Source organism: Phyllobates terribilis, unplaced genomic scaffold, assembly GCF_046119375.1.
Source record: "Phyllobates terribilis strain yellow unplaced genomic scaffold, ASM4611937v1 Scaffold_4__5_contigs__length_816908805, whole genome shotgun sequence".
NCBI classification, from domain to species: domain Eukaryota; kingdom Metazoa; phylum Chordata; class Amphibia; order Anura; family Dendrobatidae; genus Phyllobates; species Phyllobates terribilis.
In genome coordinates this window covers 156,202,504-156,223,949 of record NW_027362764.1, presented here as the reverse complement: position 1 = coordinate 156,223,949, position 21,446 = coordinate 156,202,504, and the positions used below count along the sequence as shown (strand labels likewise).

Here is a 21,446-nt window from a genome sequence, read left to right as displayed (position 1 = left end):
AGGCAGATGGTAGATGTGTGCTCCCAGGTGAGCAAGCGAGAGTCTCTGGAATGGTAGGTGGTCACAGCACGTGACGGCGAAGCCTCCAGGTAGGCTAGCAGGCAGGTAACAGGTGGGCGCTCCCAGGTGAGCGGGCAGGAGTCTCTGGAAAGGCAGATGGTCACAGCACGTGACGGCGGAGCCTCCAGGTAGGCTAGCAGGCAGGTAACAGGTGTGCGCTCCCAGGTGAGCGGGCAAGCTGGTCCATAGACAGACTGACAGGAGTTGGAAGGCAGACCGTCGGACCTCAGGCTAGCAGGCAGGTGACTGGATATCAGGCAGGACAAAGGCAGCAAGCTGGCAGGAATCTGGCAGGTAACTGGCAACGGGACCTGAGGGCTGAAGCACAGGTGAGACACAGGTGCAAACAACATTGCTCGGGCACCTCCATTTTGGAGGAGGTGCCCTTTATATGGGAGGTCCTCCGGCAATTGGCCGGGGACTCCTTAGGACGGCGCGCGCGGTCCCTTTAAGAGAGGGGGAGCGCGCGCACCCTAAGCACACTGCCGGGGAAGGAGCGCGCGCCGGAAGCAGCGGGGAGAGCAGCGCTGGAGGACGCCGCGCCAGGAGCGGGGAGGTGAGAGGGACGGCGTCTCTGCCTAGAACGGGGCAGAGACGTCGATGCTACAGTACCCCCCCCCTTTAGGCCCCCTCTTTTTTAGGCCAGAAAGAAATTTTTCAACGAGAAGCGGGGCGTTGATGGTCTCCCTGGGTTCCCAAGTTCTCTCCTCAGGACCAAACCCCTTCCAATCTACCAGAAAAAAGGTTTTTCCTCTTACCCTCTTGGAGGCCAGAATACTCTCTACCTCAAAGATGTCATCAGCGGAAACCGGAGCAGGAGGGGCACCTGGATTTTTGGAAAAAGAGTTAAAGACAACGGGTTTGAGGAGAGATACGTGGAAGGAGTTGGGGATCCGTAGGGTGGCCGGGAGTTTTAATTTGTAGGCCACAGGGTTAATTTGCCTGAGGACTTCGAAGGGGCCGATGAATCGAGGACCCAACTTGTAGGAGGGTATTTTGAGCCGCACATGTTTGGATGAGAGCCAAACCTTGTCTCCCGGACGGAATTGGGGCGGATCCAGACGTCTCTTATCAGCATATCTCTTCATCCGCTCAGAGGAGAGAAGAAGAGCGGACCTGGTGCTCTCCCAAATAGTAGAAAATTCGCTGACAAGAGACTCCGCAGCAGGGTTGTCCACAGAAACGGAGACAGGAAGTGGAATCCGGGGATGTTGGCCACCAACTATAAAGAACGGGGATTTGGAAGAGGACTCGCTCTCATGGTTGTTATAAGAGAACTCGGCCCACGGTAGAAGATCCACCCAGTCCGAGTGGTGAGCATCCACGAAGTGCCGGAGGTAGCTGGACAAGATCTGATTGATCCGCTCCACTTGACCATTGGACTGAGGGTGGTAAGCGGAGGAGAAATCCAGGGTAATGTCCAGCAGCTTACAAGTGGCTCTCCAGAAACGAGAGGTGAACTGAACCCCACGATCCGACACGATGTGGAGGGGCAGACCATGGAGACGGAAGATGTGGCGGATAAAGTCTTTAGCCAACTCGGGTGCAGACGGAAGACCAGGCAGGGGAATGAAGTGGGCCATCTTAGAAAAACGGTCAGCGACAACCCAAATGACGGTACAACCGGCAGAAACTGGAAGGTCGGTGATAAAGTCCATAGCGATGTGTTGCCAAGGAGCAGCAGGTACGGGAAGGGGCAGGAGATGGCCGGCAGGTAGATGTCGGGGAACTTTGTTACGAGCACAGGATGAACAGGCCGCGACGAAGTCTACCACGTCCTTACGTAGGGTAGGCCACCAGTAATGCCGGGCAATAAGTTGAAAGGTCTTTTTTTGGCCAGCATGGCCAGCTCGTTTAGAAGAATGTCCCCAGCGAAGAACCCTCTCCCGATCTGGCACAGCTATGAACGTCTTACCGGGTGGAAGACGAGTTAGATCCAAGGGAGCCACATTCATCACCTTGGAGGAGTCGATGATGTGCGTAGGTTCCTCCTCTTGATCGGAGGACAGGAAAGACCGAGACAAGGCATCAGCTTTGACGTTCTTGTCCGCCGGACGGAAATGAAGAGTGAAGTCGAAGCGGGCAAAAAACAACGACCACCGGGCCTAGCGAGGATTGAGCCTCTGGGCATTTTGGAGATATGCCAGGTTTTTGTGATCCGTGTAGATAATTACCGGGTAGAGAGCCCCTTCAAGCAGATAGCGCCACTCTCCTAGTGCCAATTTGATGGCTAGCAATTCCCGGTCTCCAATGGAGTAGTTGCGCTCCGACGAGGAGAAGATTTTGGAGAAGAAGCCGCACGTTACCATTCTCCCGGTAGAAGACTTCTGGGTGAGCACCGCTCCGGCTCCGGAGGAGGAAGCATCAACCTCCAGGTAGAATTGTTTATTACAGTCCGGACGGTGCAGGACGGGAGCAGAGGCGAAGGCTTTCTTTAGGGAAAGGAAGGCCTCCTCGGCTTCAGGCGACCATATCCTGGGGTTAGCCCTCTTACGGGTAAGTGTAGATATGGGAGCAGTCCGAGACGAGAAGTGTGGGATGAAAAGACGATAATAATTAGCGAAGCCCAGGAATCGCTGTATCGCCTTCAAACCTTCAGGACGAGGCCATTTTAGAACGGAAGAGAGCTTCTCGGGATCCATTTGCAGACCTGTTTGGGAGATGACATAGCCCAAGAACGGAAGGGAGGTCTGATCGAAGAGGCACTTCTCGTATTTGGCGTAAAGGTGGTTCTGCCGAAGCCTAAGCAGGACCTGACGAACATCCCTCCGGTGTGTGGGGAGATCCGGAGAGAAGACCAAGATATCGTCCAGGTATACCACTACACAGGAGTACAGGAGGTCACGGAAGATGTCATTGACTAGTTCCTGAAAGACCGCGGGAGCATTACAGAGACCGAAGGGCATCACAAGGTACTCGTAGTGACCGTCCCGGGTATTGAATGCCGTCTTCCACTCGTCTCCTTGACGGATACGGACCAGATTATACGCTCCTCGAAGATCCAGCTTGGAGAAGATCCTGGCGCCCTTGAGCCGGTCAAACAATTCGGAGATGAGTGGCAGGGGATATTTGTTTTTTACCGTAATGAGATTGAGTCCTCTGTAGTCAATACAGGGACGTAGCGAGCCGTCTTTCTTTTTGACAAAGAAGAATCCGGCTCCAGCCGGGGAGGTAGATTTTTGGATAAATCCCCTAGCCAGATTCTCTTCAATGTACTCAGACATGGCTCGGGTCTCGGCTGCAGATAACGGGTAGATACGCCCACGGGGAGGAGTGGTGCCAGGTACCAGGTCGATCGGGCAATCGTATGGCCTATGGGGCGGCAACGTCTCAGCTTCCTTCTTACCGAAGACGTCCGCATAGGGCCAGTATGGAGCCGGGAGACCAGGTAAGTTAGCTGGAGTAGGCTGAGGGCGAAGTGGACGGACCGGAACCAGGCAGGTCCTATGGCAGTCAGGACCCCATCGGAGTACTTCACTCGACCGCCAGTTCAATACGGGTTCATGTGTCTGGAGCCAAGGTAGACCTAGCAACAAGGAGTGAGAAAGTCCGGACAGCACATGGAATGAGATCTCCTCAGAGTGCAGCATTCCCACCTGTAGGGTTATAGGTTCGGTGACGAGCAGGATGGTCTCCGAGAGAAGTCTTCCATCCACGGAAGCAACTGACAATGGCTCCGCCAGGGACTTGGTGGGAATATGGTATCTCTCTACCAGAGACTGGGCGATGAGGTTTCCAGCAGCTCCAGAATCCAGATGGGCGAGTTCGAAGAGACTGTTTTCTCCCCAAGCAATAGAGACCGGTAAGGTCAGAGACGGAGAGGACTTACTTTTGTCTAGGACGACCTCTCAGAGTGGTCCTAGACACTGGCGTTTCCCGGCTTTTCCGGGCAGGAACGGATGAAGTGCTTCTTACTGCCACAATAGAAACAGCTTCCCTCGGCTCGGCGAGATTCTTGGCGAGAACCGACCATCTTGGTCTGGTCGACCTGCATAGGCTCAGGAGAGACGGAGGGAGTGACGGGTTGCTGAAAAGTAGGAGCTAGGCGTGGAAACCTCCTCTCACGGGTGACCTCTTTGGCACGCTCCTGGAACCGCAGGTCAATCCGGGTGGCAAGAGCTATCAGGTCATCGAGGGTGGTAGGAATGTCCCGACCGGCAAGTTCATCTTTAATACGGCCGGACAGACCCTCCCAGAAGACTGAAACCAGAGCGTCATTATCCCAGGCCAGCTCCGAGGCAAGGGTACGGAACCGTATGGCATATTGGCCCACGGTGAGGCTTCCCTGACGGAGGCGTAGCAGTGACGATGCGGATGAGGTCTTCCGTCCGGGTTCGTCGAAGACTTTCCGGAAGGCCGTGAGAAAGGCAGGCAAGTTGGACACCAGGGGGTCTCCTCTCTCCCATAGAGGATTTAGCCAGGCCAGAGCCTCTCCGGTGAGATGGGACATGATGAAGGCAATTTTGGCCCGGTCGGAGTTAAACTGGTGGGACAGGAGTTCAAAGTGCAGGGTGCACTGATTTATGAAGCCCCGAGTCTGAGCGGAGTCGCCTCCGAAGCGAGGAGGTGCAGAAAGCCGGGGTCCGGGGTAGGATACCATAGTGTTGGTGGACAGCGGAGCTGTCGGATTGCGAATCATGGCGCTGGCGGAGGTTGCTGGCGGAGCAGTCAGAGTGTCCAGGCGAGAATTGACATTCCGCAGGTGACCCAGGATGGACTCCTGTTGGGACCTCTGGCGGGACAGTTCATGACACAGGTCCGAGAGCGAGGGAGCTTGGGTGCCACTGGGTTCCATGGCCCGAGCAAACTGTAACGGGTCTGGGAGGCGGAACCTCTGAGCTACTATACAAGGGGGCGGTCCTTGTAAGGGAGCGGGTGGCAATCAGGGATGACGGGCAGGCAGTCACAGCAGGTGACCAGGACAGTCTCTGAGTGGACGGGCTGGAGGTCACGGAAAGTGACCGGGGCAGTCTCTGGATAAACGGGCAGGGAGTTACGGCAAGTGACCGGGGCAGTCTCTGGATGAACGGGCAGGGAGTTACGGCAAGTGACCGGGGCAGTCTCTGGATGAACGGGCAGGTACGACCTGTGATGGCAGAGCCTCCGGGTAGGCTAGCAGGCAGATGGTAGATGTGTGCTCCCAGGTGAGCAAGCGAGAGTCTCTGGAATGGTAGGTGGTCACAGCACGTGACGGCGAAGCCTCCAGGTAGGCTAGCAGGCAGGTAACAGGTGGGCGCTCCCAGGTGAGCGGGCAGGAGTCTCTGGAAAGGCAGATGGTCACAGCACGTGACGGCGGAGCCTCCAGGTAGGCTAGCAGGCAGGTAACAGGTGTGCGCTCCCAGGTGAGCGGGCAAGCTGGTCCATAGACAGACTGACAGGAGTTGGAAGGCAGACCGTCGGACCTCAGGCTAGCAGGCAGGTGACTGGATATCAGGCAGGACAAAGGCAGCAAGCTGGCAGGAATCTGGCAGGTAACTGGCAACGGGACCTGAGGGCTGAAGCACAGGTGAGACACAGGTGCAAACAACATTGCTCGGGCACCTCCATTTTGGAGGAGGTGCCCTTTATATGGGAGGTCCTCCGGCAATTGGCCGGGGACTCCTTAGGACGGCGCGCGCGGTCCCTTTAAGAGAGGGGGAGCGCGCGCGCGCGCCCTAAGCACACTGCCGGGGAAGGAGCGCGCGCCGGAAGCAGCGGGGAGAGCAGCGCTGGAGGACGCCGCGCCAGGAGCGGGGAGGTGAGAGGGACGGCGTCTCTGCCTAGAACGGGGCAGAGACGTCGATGCTACACCTATTCATATCCCGGCAGTGATGGACTACCCTGAAGTTACTCCATTACATCGCAGCAAGATATGTTTATAATATGTCTCTCTCTAATGTATTTGTGCACAATTGTCCCATGTTTGCCTGTGGAATAAGGAAGTGGGAGTTGTCCGATGGGGATAGGAGACTTAATTCTTTGTTAGTGGATTCTACGTAATCCCACATTTGTCCTCTGATTTGTTTATTGATGGAGTCAGAGGAAGGTTGCGTGCCTAATCTACAGAATACATATGGTGAACTTTTGACTCTCGGGTTATGAAATTGTAGGTCTGCAAGGCTAGAACCCAGCCTGTTTGGCAGAGCAGTCCCAGCTATACCCGCTGTCAGTCACATTCTTTCTAGTCATTTTGGGAAAGCTCTACCCATAGATGTTAGACAAGTGTGATAATGATGTGACCCTCCTGTTTACTGAAGTGTTCCACTATTAGTATTTTGTGTTTCACAGACTTTGTCGTAGATGTTGGAACGTGGGGTTGTGATCACGTACGACAGGGAGAAGCTGTGAATGAAGAGCGCTGTAAACAGTGTAAAGTTTATGACCGCCCTCAGTTACTTCGAAGTTCAGTTTGGGCCACTATGAAGTGAAGGAAAATATTTTCCTATCTAATAAGAGGTGACTCATTCTGTCGATTAGGTTAGGAAAGGTGAATTTAGTATTTGGGTGGAATTGCTCCATAGTTCCATATTTTTGAAGTGTTAAAATGTTTTATCCTCAACTATTCCTAGTTCTTAAAAAGTTATTCCCAAAATGTGAAGTTATCCCCTGTTCATTTTTCTCTATTGCAGTTTTGATGACTCCATTCATTTTACCAGATAATGTACAAAAAAAATGGGAAAAAATGTAAAGTGCGGTGGAATGGTGTAGTTTTGAATTTTTTTTTTTTAAACAAATTCTGCCACAATTTTTTTTTTTTTTTTGGAGGTTTTGTCTTTACGGCGCTGTTTGTGCAGTTAAAATGACCGGTCAACGTGATTCCTATTTGTGTGCTGTTTTTGTGCATTTTCTTTCTTTTTTTCATCAAAGTAAAAAAATAAAAATGGTCTGTGTTGCTGTACCTTTTTTTTTTTTTTTTTTTTTTTGCGTGGCAAGCTGATATTTTTGTATTGATACAATGTTTTGGTGCATACAATTACAAATGTTCATTTATTTCTTTCCTCTCCAATTGGGGAAAAAAGGGGAGTTGAAGGGGATGATTCAACTTTTTTTTTTAAATTTTCATTATTTGTTAGTCTGTTTGATTGGGTAATTTGATCCAGCAATCAATCGCTTGTTCTATATATTGTAATATTTAGTGATTATGGTGCTATATTTAAAAGGAAGGAGCAACTAGATGTCAGTGACCAGAGCCTTAAGCAGGCCCCTAGCTGCTACGACCATCCATCGGCACCATGCGATCGATTTAAATAACCCTTTTGGTGATTGACAGCTACATTTAAATGGTTGAACTTCCGCAATGAGAGCTCACTCTGGTCGTGTAATGCCATTTTGTCGGTGGTCGCTTGTCAGCTCTAAAATGGCTACCACGGACAGGCTTAGCGCAAGCCATTTTGCTTACCAGATCCTAGGGGTTTCCCTGGCCTTCACCCTTTAACTCATGTACAGGAATCTGGACTTAAACAGGGGCCACGGAATAAGCTGCTGTGCAGTGGTGCAGGCTGGGAATAGTGGTCAGGTAGCTGGGTGAGAACCAAGTGGGCAGGAAAGGTACAAAATCAGAATCTGTGAAAATAGTCAGAGACACAAAACTAGTTCAAAACCAGGGCTGTGGAGTCGGTAAGCCAAACTTCCAACTCCTCGATTTTCCTGATTCCAACTCGGACTCCATAGCCCTGGTAGGAGGAGCCTCACTACTGAGCATGTACATAAAGTGCAGCACAGATTCATCTCAACTAAAAGCCGAGATTCTTAGGTCAAGAACAGAACAGACATTTATAGGACATTTTATAACTTTTCCAAATTCTTATGAAAACATTTACAGCACATCCTGCTTTGAACTACTGAACCCAGTTTGTTATATATTTTAGGAGTCTGAGTCGATCCATTTTATACCAACTCCGACTCCACCAAAATGGACACAGATTCCACAGCCCTGGTTAAAACAAGGAACAACAAGAAGCTAAACAGACAGGATTGAACCACAAACCTATATCTGTTAGATTCCAGCAGTAAACTGGAAAGTTAAGTAGGGTGTGGTGCTTTCCAATTGGCTGGAGCAGGAAGTTGATTACTCCAACTGGACAGTCTGGACACTGCACACACCCATACTGCAGGTCCTAGCCACCCTAATCTAAATGACTGGACAGAACCTGCGCCGTCCAGAGCTTCTGGTTCCACTACCTCTTCTGTCCCCTGCACCTCCCACAGAATGAACGTGTTGGCGCCTGGTGACAGAAGCAGGCATTGCAGGAGCAGGTCCTGGTGCTCTTCCTGGCAGATGCTGGCTGTATAACACCTCGCATTCAGGGCTTCGTTCCAGAGCTTTCTCCAGACACCCACGCTCCAGTTACTATATCCAACATTGGGAATGGTTTAAATAGATCTGATGAAGCCGAAGTACTTACTGTGATGACGCGTGTCAGAATGGCTGAATAATTCTGATAAGATGAGCTGTAGCTGGACTCATTTTAATGTCGGGCAAGAAAATTTCCAGAAACTATTATACAGCCAATCTCAGCATTTCTAAGAAATTTGTGCCTTAATGTATGCAGTTTGAATCTGATAACTGATCCGCGTCAAGGAAATCAAGTAAATATGAGTTTCTCAGCAAGTAAACTTCATTCGGGGTCGGTTTTTTCTGCTGAAGCCGACTGTTCATAGAATATAAAGGGAAATCTGAATTGCAGAGCTGGGAGGAAATATCTGTCATTTGTACTAAAACTTTGCTAAGTTGAAAGATAATGAGCAGAGTTAAAATTGGAACTCGGAAATGTACGTTTATCTCGATAGCTCTGGAGCTTTTGTATTTTTTACTGCAAATTACAGGAAACATTTTTTTTCCCCTGGAGAGAGTCAAATAACCTTTAACCCTTTCATGGAGCCATTTCTCACACTGAACATTTACTGCTTCCTCTTAGAGTACTATTTACACTTATATAATACGTTATCTGGGAATATACATGAAGCTCCTCAGGTTTTACTTCCGTATTGACACATCAACACACTGAGCTGTAGTATTGTAATTAATTATCCAAACTGACGCTGGAATGTTTGTGTTAAATATAAGTAATACAGTACAGACCAAAAGTTTGGACACACCTTCTCATTTAAAGATTTTTCTGTATTTTCTTGAATATGAAAATTGTACATTCACACTGAAGGCATCAAAACTATGAATTAACACATGTGGAATTATATACTTAACAAAAAAGTGTGAAACAACTGAAAATATCTCTTATATTCTAGGTTCTTCAAAGTAGCCACCTTTTGCTTTGATGACTGCTTTGCACACTCTTGGCATTTTCTTGATGAGCTTCAAGAGGTAGTCACCGGAAATGGTTTTCACTTCACAGGTGTGCCCTGTCAGGTTTAATAAGTGGGATTTCTTGCCTTATAAATGGGGTTGGGACCATCAGTTGTGTTGTGCAGAAGTCTGGTGGATGCACAGCTGATAGTCCTACTGAATAGACTGTTAGCTGCTTTTTTCTTGCCATAATACAAATTCTAAGTACAGAAAAATGAGTGGCCATCATTACTTTAAGAAATGAAGGTCAGTCAGTCCGAAAAATTGGGAAAACTTTGAAAGTGTCCCCAAGTGCAGTTGCAAAAACCATCAAGCGCTACAAAGAAACTGGCTCACATGAGGACCGCCCCAGGAAAGGAAGACCAAGAGTCACCTCTGCTTCTGAGGATAAGTTTATCCGAGTCACCAGCCTCCGAAATCGCAGGTTAACATCAGCTCAGATTAGAGACCAGGTCAATGCCACACAGAGTTCTAGCAGCAGACACATCTCTTCAACAACTGTTAAGAGGAGACTTTGTGCAGCAGGCCTTCATGGTAAAATAGCTGCTAGGAAACCACTGCTAAGGACAGGCAACAAGCAGAAGAGACTTGTTTGGGCTAAAGAACTCAAGGAATGGACATTAGACCAGTGGAAATCTGTGCTTTGGTCTGATGAGTCCAAATTTGAGATCTTTGGTTCCAACCACCGTGTCTTTGTGCGACGCAGAAAAGGTGAACGGATGGACTCTACATGCCTGGTTCCCACCGTGAGGCATGGAGGAGGAGGTGTGATGGTGTGGGGGTGCTTTGCTGGTGACACTGTTGGGGGTTTATTCAAAATTGAAGGCATACTGAACCAGCATGGCTACCACAGCATCTTGCTGCTTCATGCTATTCCATCCGGTTTGCGTTTAGTTGGACCATCATTTATTTTTCAACAGGACAATGACCCCAAACACACCTCCAGGCTGTGTAAGGGCTATTTGACCAAGAAGGAGAGTGATGGGGTGCTACACCAGATGACCTGGCCTCCACAGTCACCAGACCTGAACCAAGTTGAGATGGTTTGGGGTGAGCTTAACCGCAGAGTGAAGGCAAAAGGGCCAACAAGTGCTAAGCATCTCTGGGAACTCCTTCAAGATTGTTGGAAGACGATTTCCGGTGACTACCTCTTGAAGCTCATCAAAAGAATGCCAAGAGTGTGCAAAGCAGTCATCAAAGCAAAAGGTGGCTACTTTGAAGAACCTAGAATATAAGACATATTTTCAGTTGTTTCACACTTTTTTGTTAAGTATATAATTCCACATGTGTTAATTCATAGTTTTGATGCCATCAGTGTGAATGTACAATTTTCATAGTCTTGAAAATACAGAGAAATCTTTAAATGAGAAGGTGTGTCCAAACTTTTGGTCTGTACTGTATATCAATATTAGACATGGGAGAATCGATTTACAGGACTCTAGTCCATCGGCCAGGTGAGTGTGTAATAAATAAATATATATATATATATATATATATATATATATATATATATATATATATATATATATATATATATATATATACACATATATATATATATATATATATATATATACATACATATATATATATATATACATATATATATATACACACTAAAATAAAGGGAGCACATAAACAACACAGTAACTCCAAGTCAATCACACTTCTGTGAAATCAACCTATCCAGTTATGAACCAACACTGATTGTCACTCATTTTTCTCCTCCTGTTGTGCCAATGGAACAGACAACAGGTAGAAATGATCGGCAATTAGCAAGATACCCCCTATAAAGGAGCGATTCTGCAGGTGGGGACCACAAACCATTGCTTTGTTCTCATCCTTTTTGGCTGTTCTTTTGGTCACTTTTGCATTTATGTCATTGTTCTCACCCCTAGAGGTACAGTAGCATGAGGCGGTGTCTACAACCCACTGAAGTTGCTCAGGTAGTGCAGCTCATCCAGGATGGCACATCAATGCGAGCTGTGGCAAGAAGGGTAGCTGCTGTGTCTGTCAGCACAGTGTCCAGAGCATGGAGAAGATACTGTACCAGGAGACAGGCCAGTACACCAGGAGACGTGGAGGGACCCATAGGAGGGCAACAACCCAGTAGCAGGACGGCTACCTCATACTTTGTGCAAGGAGAAACAGGAGCAGCAGTGCCGGAGCCCTGCAAAATGACTTCCAGCAGGCCACGAACATCCATGTGTCTGCTCAAACTGTCAGAAACAGACTCCATGAGGGAGGTATGAGGGCCCGACTTCCACAAGTGGGTGTTGTGCTTACAGTCCAACACAGTGCAAGGCGATTGGCACATTCGACATTTGCGCCCTGTGCTCTTCACGGATGAGAGCAGGTTCACACTGAGCACATGTGACAGACGTTATAGAGTCTGGAGATGCCGGGGAGAACATTCTGCTGCCAGAACAATCCTCCAGCATGACCGGTTTGGGAGTGGGTCATTAACGCCTTCAAGACCTTGGACGTATCCATACGTCCAGGTCGGTAGGTACTTACCGACTTTGGATGTATGGATACACCCAGGCAATTTTGCTCACACAGAGGTGGTGCGTGCTCGATCGCCGCCGGGTGTCAGCTGATTCTGACAGCTGAAACCTGGCACTCAGTGCCAGGAGTGATACCCGACCACTCCCGGCACTTCAACCCCCTAAATGCTGTAATCGAAATCGATCGCAGCATTTAGAGAGCAGGCCGAGGGAGGAAGCCCCTTTGCCCTTGGATCGTCGCCCGCTGGATGTCATCGCGCGGGGGGGAGGGGGGCGATCGTTGCTATGGTGACTCAACAACATCTGGGTCATCAGAGCTAGCAAACTTGCTAGATCATGCTCCGTGCATGATCCAACAAGTTTGTCTTGTCAGTGCAACGCTGACCGTTTGTATAGCATAGGAATGCTCCTGCATCCCTATGCTATACAAGCGATCAGCCTGCAAAAAGGGATGAAAGTCCTATAGTGGGACCAAGTAACAAAGTGAAAAAAAAATTGTAACAATGTATAAAAAAAATTAATGAGATAAAAAAATATATATATTGTACCCATAAATAAATATTTTCATGAAAAAAATGTATTAACAGAAGAAGTACACACATTTGATATCGCCACCTCCGGAACGACGTATAAAACGATCCCACTAGTTAACCCCTTTAGTAAACACCGCAAAAAACGATGCTTTATTATTATACCCCCGAACAAAAAGTGGAATAAAATGCAATAAAAAAAGACAAATGTAAATAAAAATGGTACCGCTGAAAACATCATCTTGTCTCGCAAAAAAACAAGCCACCTTTAAAGCTCCATCAGCAGAAAACTAAAGTTATAGCTCTCAGGATCAAGAGATGCAAAAATAATTCTTTTTTCTCATTAAATAGTTTTTATTGTGTAAAAGCGCCAAAACGTAAAAAAACAATATAAATGTGATATTCCTGTAATCGTACTGACCCGAAGAATAAAGCTGTCTTATCAATTTTACCACACACGGAACAAAATAATAATAAAAAAAATCCTGAATTGCTGGTTTTTGTTCATTCTGCCTCCCAAAAATCGGAATAGAAAGCAATCAAAAAATGACATGTGCCCGAAAATGGTACCAATAAAAAAGGTTAACTGGTCCTTCAAAAAAACAAGCCCTCATATGACTGTCTGCCAAAATATGGAAAATTATATTTCTCAAAATATGGAAAAACTAGTTGTTTTTTTTTTAAAGAAGTGTCATTTAGTGTGTGACAGCAGCCAGACATAAAAACCCTATATAAATCAGCTATTGCTGTAATCTAACCGACCCGAAGAATGAAGTCGTCTAATCACTTATACTGCACGAGGAACGGCGTAAAAAATAAATAAAACCAATTCTTCACCTGCTGTTGATTTGTTCATTTTGCCTCCCAAAGATCGCAGTAAGGCTCGGCTCACATTTATTCTGCGCTAAGCCCTTATATCGGGGTTTCCATGTAAATCTCTGAAATACGTGATTCAGACATAACCCCCAGCGGAAGATTCCCTATAATGAGGCAGACGGAGACACTGTGGACGCAGTCTGGCCTGTGATCCGGCTGTGTCCGTCTTCTTAGGCTATGTGCCCATGATGCAGAATTGAAGCAGAAAATTTCCGCAGCGTTTCTGCATGTTCTTGGCAGTAAAAACGCTGGCGGATTTTACACGCGTTTTTGCAGCGTTTTTACATGCGGATTTGACTTGCCTTTTTCAAATGCATTGTGACCTCAAATCCGCTTTTGGAAACGCACAAATGATGGCGGAAAATTCCGCAGCATGTGCACAGAACATGCGGATTTTCATTGGGGATCATGGGGCACGGATTACCAAGCGTTTTTTTCAAGCAATTACGCTGCGGAAATTCCGCATCAAAAACGCTTGAAAAACGCATAGTGGGCGCGCAGCCTAAGGCATGCATAAAAGTGCAGTTGGCCACAGTTTTGTGCACCACTGAACAGAGACCAATGGATCCCTCTGGGTTTTATCTGAATCACGTCACTCAGATTTAGATGGAAACCCGAGGTAAGTGCTCAGTGTAGAGCGCAGGTTAAATGTGATCCTAAACGTTATATAAAATGTTCCTAACAAAAACTTCAAATCAATCCACAAAAAAATACCCATCTCAGATCCGTCATCTTTCATTGGAAATATAGGGGACTTGCACCTTACTGATAGTATAAAGGCTCTGGAAAAATTTAAATGGCTCTTCGTCCCCCAAAAGAAATCCAGTGAATTCTGCACTCTCAAATCCAAATTCCGCTCTCCCTTCTGAGCCCCAGTGTGCCTAAACCGCAGTTAGCGTTCACATGTTTGGCATTTCCATACCAATGAGAGCCCGTCTAATTTACGGGTGCATGTCTCCAGAAGCATGAGCTGGGCATAACGTACTGGTCACATCAAAATAGTCAGTTCACCTGTAGATAAATTCCCAAAGGGGTATAATTTCCAAAATGGTGTCACTTGAGGGGGGATTCTGCTCTTTTAGCACTTAGGGGCTCTGTACATGGAGTCCGCAAAATATTCTTGAAAAATCTGCACTCCACGAGGCAAATAGCGCTCTGTCCCTCCTGAGTCTTGCCATATTTCTAAGCAGTACTGTACAGACACATATGGGGTATTTCTACATTCACCATAAATTAAATTGTGGGACAAATTTTGATGCCATTTTTACCAAAGAATGTAGATGAACTCTGGGAGGCATGTAAGACGGCATTCTCTGCTATTCCTGATGACTTCATTAATAAATTGTATGAATCATTGTTGAACTGCATGGATGCAGTCCTTCATGGAAGTCACACAAAATATTAAATATGACTCTAATAGCACCACAACTTCATTCACCAAATCACCAATGTTATGTAACATATATTTGTATTTTAAGATAATTATTTGTTTGAATATCACATTACTTTCTGTGGGCGACGAAACTTTTGTCTTTCACATGTATTTTATCTTGATCTAATAAAGTTTGTTATATATTTTATAATATCTGGCCTTTTTTTGGTTGATTTTCTTTGGTTCCAGTGTTTCTTTTACAGATTGGTCGGTACAGTCCAATCTACACATGTACCTTAATAAGTGTGTGTGTGTATATATATATATATATATATATATATATATATATATATATATATATATATATATATATATATATATATATATATATATATATATATATATATATATATATATAATAAAAATATTGATCGACATTTATCATTCTTCCTTTTTAAGCTTTTTTGATTTCACACTACCCGTTCATGTGTATTATGATTTTTTTCAGTTCTGTTGAATGGGTAGATTAGCCATGTTGTCTTTGACACCTTTCCACATTCTCATGGCCGGCTGATTATTATTTTTTTTGTCTCTTCAGGAAGAATTACTGTACTTGCTTAGTAAAACATTGGTTAAATGAAAAGCCAAATGTCAGGAATTACGGCCACATTTATGAACTGTTTAATTCCAAGTACATTTTCTGCAGCGGTTTGCAGCATTAGTTTCCTGAGTGGAATATGCTGTTGGAAGCTTGGAGGAAGGCTAAGCTTATCTTTATTCCCCTAAGTCTTCAATAATTTATAGTGTTGATACAACAATATTAAGAGTCTGTCGCTGCTACAGGCCCCGGCTACAAATCTTTTAAGTCTGCCTCATATAATTTTCCAGCTATGTTTGCACACTTCAGTCTTCTATATTTTATCATCTCTGGTTCCAGCCGAAAACAAATGAAAGCAGATTCTATCCAGCAATGGCTTTCTGGAGTGCAGAAAAGCTCTTAACCTTGAGAGAGAGGTGGCATGAATTCATGTTCCATGTTCTGCACTCCAGAAAGCAACCTCTAATGGACACCTATGTGTCACTTGTGGATATTTAGGGGATTTTTCACTTTGACTCTGCCCCTCACAAAATATACTGCCCTTGGATTCTGACTGTAAATGTTGAGCTACTTCTTCTTTATTTTTATTTAAAGGGTTCTCCAGTTTAATATATTTTTAATATGAACAGTATATGATGATAGAAGTAGTGTTTAGAGTGAGCAGAAGATGGCGAAATGTTTTTTCTCCATCTTCTTCATTCTGTCAGGCTGCGGAAATCGGACTGCCCTCAGATGTCATCCGAGTGCAGTCCGATGTTTTCCACACACTCATTGACTTGCATGGCTCAGTGCAATCTGCATATCAGATCAAACTTGGGCTCGCTACTCTGTGATGAGTGCTATCTGGCAAAACAACAGATATCACGCATCCGATTTATTCCAGTAGTCTGGACGAGCCCTAAAGCTGCCCATAGACATTAAATGCCTGATGCCCAAACCATTCTTCAGTGGGTCTTTCTGCCAACACCCATCTCAGCCGAGCGCTGCTGCGTTCTCTTTGAGAAAGCTGCCTACAGATCTCTCTGCGGCTTATATCAGGGAGACAAAGCGATCGGCAGTCCGAAATTGGACATGTCCGATCTACACCCTCCCTATCAGTTGGCCAGTGCCAATGTGTACGGGGACTTAAGCCTAAGTACTTTAACTAATCGTGATCTAAAAATTCTGCTACAACCCCGAATTTCTAGTTGTTAAATTGTAGAAACCATACTGTAACAGACAGAGCACAAGCTTTTCACGTGATCATCCATGTCATTTCTTTTTCAGCATTTTATTTTTAAATGCTCATCGGGTTAGGCTGGATTCACACCCGCATGTGTCGTTAAGAGTACAAACCGCAGTGCACGGACCGGCCGTGGGGCTCCTGACCCCAAATTGACCGCCTCATGTATGGGATGTCTGAGACTGCGTTTGGGTCAGGTTACCCCCGACCGGTCTGTAAACCACAGACTGTGACATACCAATGTGTGAATGCAGACTAATTATATCTACTCTGTACTTTTATATGAAATATAGAAAAGTATTTAGTCTCGGAGCTCTTGTTACAACAAAACAAGCCTTCGATTCTCTGTGTAACGGCTGCAGACCACATTACCGCTGCAGCCAATCACGAAGAACAGCGTCTTGTACCATCTACATTAGCAGAGCCATAGAGCTTAGCCAATACACACAGACCGCAGCAATGGCAGAGAGCTGGCACTGGACCCAAGGAAGTAATGTTCTGTCAGACTTTATCATTTTTATACAATATTGGCAATAGAGAGGAGAAACATGAATGTGGAAAACCCCTTTAACACCTTTTGGGGCATTTTTTTTGCTTTGCTAAAATAAGCTTAAACCGCTGTGGCTTCTACAGCCCCTATGTGTCACGGATAATTGGCTGCTCTGCTTTGTACCGTCAGATCCATCAGTGATCCTGCTCTGACCACAGGGTTTGTTACCCTTATCCCTTAATTCCTGAGCTCTTCTAATTTCATGTGGTAATAAATCAGCTTACAAGAGTCCAGGGGAAGAGAGATTAGGGCTGCAAACCCCAATGTGAGATTAAGGTCGCTAACGGATTTGATGGTTATTCATTCTGCATTCTGACATAGAGACTAGAACAGCTGAGCGGTTTGTAATTTTTAGATTCAAGTATTTTTTTTTGCTAAAACAAACTTATTTATTAAGGTTTAAGTTAAAAAAAAAATAAACAAATGCAAAAATTGTGCCCCTGGATATGTCCATATGGTTTAATTCCGGTCAGAACTATATTGAACATGCCTGCAAAGGGCTTACATCACCCAAAACATATTATCCCCACTCTAAATAACTACAGTTAAGGCCTCATTCACACGTACGAGATGTATCCATTTTTTTTCACAGAACATATAATCATAATTAACTATAATGATACTCATATGTCCGTTGTGCGGCAGCACGGAAGTGCCAAGTCTATGGGTCTGTGAAAAACACGTGCAGCACACAGATGGCATTTAACATTAAGGCCACGTTCTCACCTTCAGTATTTTACATCAGTATTTATAAGTCCAAACCAGGAGTGGGTAATAAATGCCGAAGTGGTGACGTGTTTCTATTATACTTTTCCTCTCATTGTTCCACTGCTGATTTTGGCTTACACATACTGATGTGAAATACTGAACGTGTGAACGTGGCCTAAAAAGAATAAGTGAAGTTTTGTAATTTATTTATCAATCTGTGAAAAACACTGATGATGGACTAATGAGATACTGAAAAAGCGGGCACACTGATAACACACTGATGGCCTAAGCGGGCTATACACTGATGCAAATCACTGATGGCAGTGGTACCATGTTTTCACGTACATGGCTAAAGACGGACGTGTGAACGAGGCCTAAGCATAATTTTTTTATTTTAAGATTTCAGGTGTCATTAATCTTCTCTTCCAAGTTCATGCACAACTTTCCTGCTTGACATCAGTAATTTCCTACAAAAATACGTGTTATTTTCTTATGTTGCTTTGAAACGTCATATTTGCACAACTTTCTGGTAAAACTGACACCACCTGAGTAATGTATTACTGTAAGTGGAGCTTGTATTGTTCTTGTTTCCATACTTTGAAATTTCTATTTTGTTTGAAGTCTTATCTGGGAGCTTTTTTCAATTTTACACCAGTATTCACCTTCTTTTTATTTGCTGTATTTTCCACCAGTTTGTACTTTTACAAAAAGCTTTTCACTGTTCTATAACTAGCCCGCGACCTTCACATGGCAAGGTCAATTGTAGATGTAACCTCAGACATAGTTTGAGTTAAAGGGCACCTGTCAGCACAAAATAACTGTTCAAACCAGGCACAGGCGCCCGTTGCACCCCTGGTGTGACCAGGCAGATCAATGCACCTTCCCACCTAATTGTTGTCCATGTATCTGTGGCTCCTATAAAGCCAGGGCTGTCAATCAAGGAAGAAGGTGGCAGATATGGATGCAAAACACGTGTAGACGGAAAGGTGCTTTGAACTCCTTGTCCTTTCCTATGGTGCACCGAGCGTCTATGCTTGGTTTGAACAGTCATCTTGTGCTGACAGACTCCCTCTAAAGCGTACATGTCAAACTCTGACCTGCGGGCGGACCACCACCCGTCATCGCACTTTCAATTGTATTGGCATCCTGGATGCCGATGTAGTTGAAAGCAATGATGAAAGAGGCCGCTGTCAGCTGATGCCCCCTCTGCCATCATTCTCCCTCTGTGTCTGATGTCTCAGCGCAGCTCGCGCGATGACGTCACTACAACCCACCCACTGTGCCGGGCAGTGCAGAGGTTCTGAGCTGCTGAGACCAGAGCATCGGGGACCCGGGGAGAGGTGAGTATTTTTGTTTTTATTTTTTTTTATTTTATTTTAAACTGTACTTTGATCTTGGGACTGCGCCTTTAAATTTGTTTCTATATCAGAAGATTCATAATTATATTAGATAAGGAAAAACTTCCTCAATTGTAGACTTTTTTTAAATTTTTTTATTAAATATCACGGTTGGCCCGCGACTTTGTCCAGGTTTTTAATTTTTGCCTTCTGTGTATTTGAGTTCGACATCCCTGTTGGAGGCACTTGGGTCACCTTTGGTCTGTTATCCACAAAGCTTATCTTCAACTCAAACCATTTAGGCTGGGGCTATACGGCAATAACACATGATAGGCCTATGGTTGTGTAGCCACAGTCGTAATGGATTTTTGGTTACTGATCATAAGTCGCCGGCCATCCTAGATCACAATAAAAGTTGCTTGAGACTTTGATCTGTTTTTTTTTTTTTTCACTGCCAAATCTTGGCTCCAAAATAGTAATGCAACAGCGAGTTGCAGACAAGTTGATCATACAACCAAAATAACTGTGTAGCCTACAGAGCAGATTTTGTATGCAGAAAAACAGCTAATTTCTGCTGATATAGGGTTAATCTACAAGAAAATTGCGTTAAAATGCTGCTTGGGTGCCTTACATTTAGATTATGTATAACTTTCAGTATGTGGGCTTTCTAACCATGCACCCTGCTTTCATGGATGAGATCAATTTGTGAATTTGTATATAGGAATTGGCTTATGCGTTGTACACGTGCTGTAGGTTATTGAGATCTTACAATGGCTTTATGCAAAAGGTCTGGACAGATTGTCTAGCCCACAATTCTTCTGGTTATGTAACATCCTACCACAATGCATATCTAATCACAAAGCTGAAGAAACACCCATGGGATACTTTTGACTTCCTTTTTTTTACTGAACTACCTACTTGTCATTGTCTTTCTTAGGCCATGTTCACACATTCAGTATGTTACATCAGTATTAGTAAGCCACAACCAGGACTGGGTGATAAGTACAGAAGTGGTGAGATCCTACCAAAAATACTACATTTAATAGCATACTGCTTTATTATGACCAGGAAAAGGACTAACACGTCAGCGGAAAACCTACCATAATTTACCCCATTATAACTGATGGGGCGCCACACGTTTGTCCTTATCTGGACCTTCCATTCATTTCATTGTACTGCTTCTATACTAGGGCAGAACAGAAATGGCAGTCGCAGATGTGATAAAAGCCTAAATGCTGTGTGACAGTTTGGACATTTCTATCAATCACTTCTTTGTTATCCATACATTTTAACTCTCCAGGTATGACGATCCTCACTGCATTTGTTGAATACAGATTTTTGCCCATAAGTTTTTCCCTGATTTCAGTTCACATTCGCGTAGTGTTTGTCATGATGGTTTCTGTGGAGAAGTAATAAAAAGATTATCCAATCCCCTTATCCAGTGCCGGTTTTGTTTTTGTTTTTTTTGTCTTCTCAGCTTTGGGTTTGAGCATATTAAATGTATTTATTTTTTTACATTGCAGTTGCACTACAAGGATCCAAGAAAGGTGGCAATGAAATCAGTGACAATCAAAGGACCATTAAAACCGGAGAAGATTTGCATTTACTGGAAGGGGAACTTCTGTTACAGGTATGAGACATGATGAAAATGTAAAGGTATAGTCTCCCATTTATTACTTGTCAAAGACGTAATTTTGATTCATCCGCCTACTCACGTTGATTGTGATTGGTTGGTAAATTAAGGGGCTTAGACAAAATGACAGCCTGCTGTGTAAGTATGAAGAGCGGCATCAGAATTTGCAATTTGATGATGCTATCAATCAGGTTGGACTATTGTACATCTAAAAGGGCTATTGTTCTGGTGTGTACAGCGGTTAGAACCTATCAGAAGAGGTCCTAGGAAGGACAACCTGTATTGTCAACAGTAAAGCAAAAGTAAGTCAATCTCATTCGAGGACCAGGCAATGTCCGCTGCTGGCAGCTCCCTCTGCAATTGCTGAAGAATGACGTCCCAGATGTACATGATGGGAGACAAGTCTGGAGACCCTGCAGGCCATGGTAGCCAACATGCTGCCTGGTGTGTTGAAAAACTGCTTCTGGAACCACTGGTTCCACGCCCAAATCAATGTTGTGCTGAGCTGTTAGTGTCCTGGAATGAAGAGTTTAGTTTTCCGGCTACCATATGTTAAGTCACTCTACACCTTAGTCCTGGGCGTAGGTACCTGTGTGATGTTCCTTTTGAACGCCCACGTGGTTTCCAGACCAATCTCCAGTTATCATTGCGTCCAAGACAAAAGTAGGACTTATTTGAAGAAAATAGATCTCTATTACAGTCTCAATTGCCATCTTGCTCTGTACCATGATGGCCTTTGAGAGTGGTGACTTGAGGTCACTGGATCATCT

General features: G+C 45.1%; 1 protein-coding gene across 5 annotated transcripts in view; it reads left to right on the top strand.

Annotated features, from left to right (window-relative positions):
• Window positions 1-21,446, top strand: part of AHR (aryl hydrocarbon receptor) — a 143,481-nt gene that overhangs the window by 60,347 nt on the left and 61,688 nt on the right. For all 5 annotated transcript variants that reach the window (XM_073677853.1, XM_073677852.1, XM_073677850.1 and 2 more), the window contains exon 3: window positions 20,567-20,673. In XM_073677853.1, coding sequence (XP_073533954.1) covers window positions 20,567-20,673 — 107 coding nt within the window. The remainder of the gene's footprint in view (window positions 1-20,566; window positions 20,674-21,446) is intronic.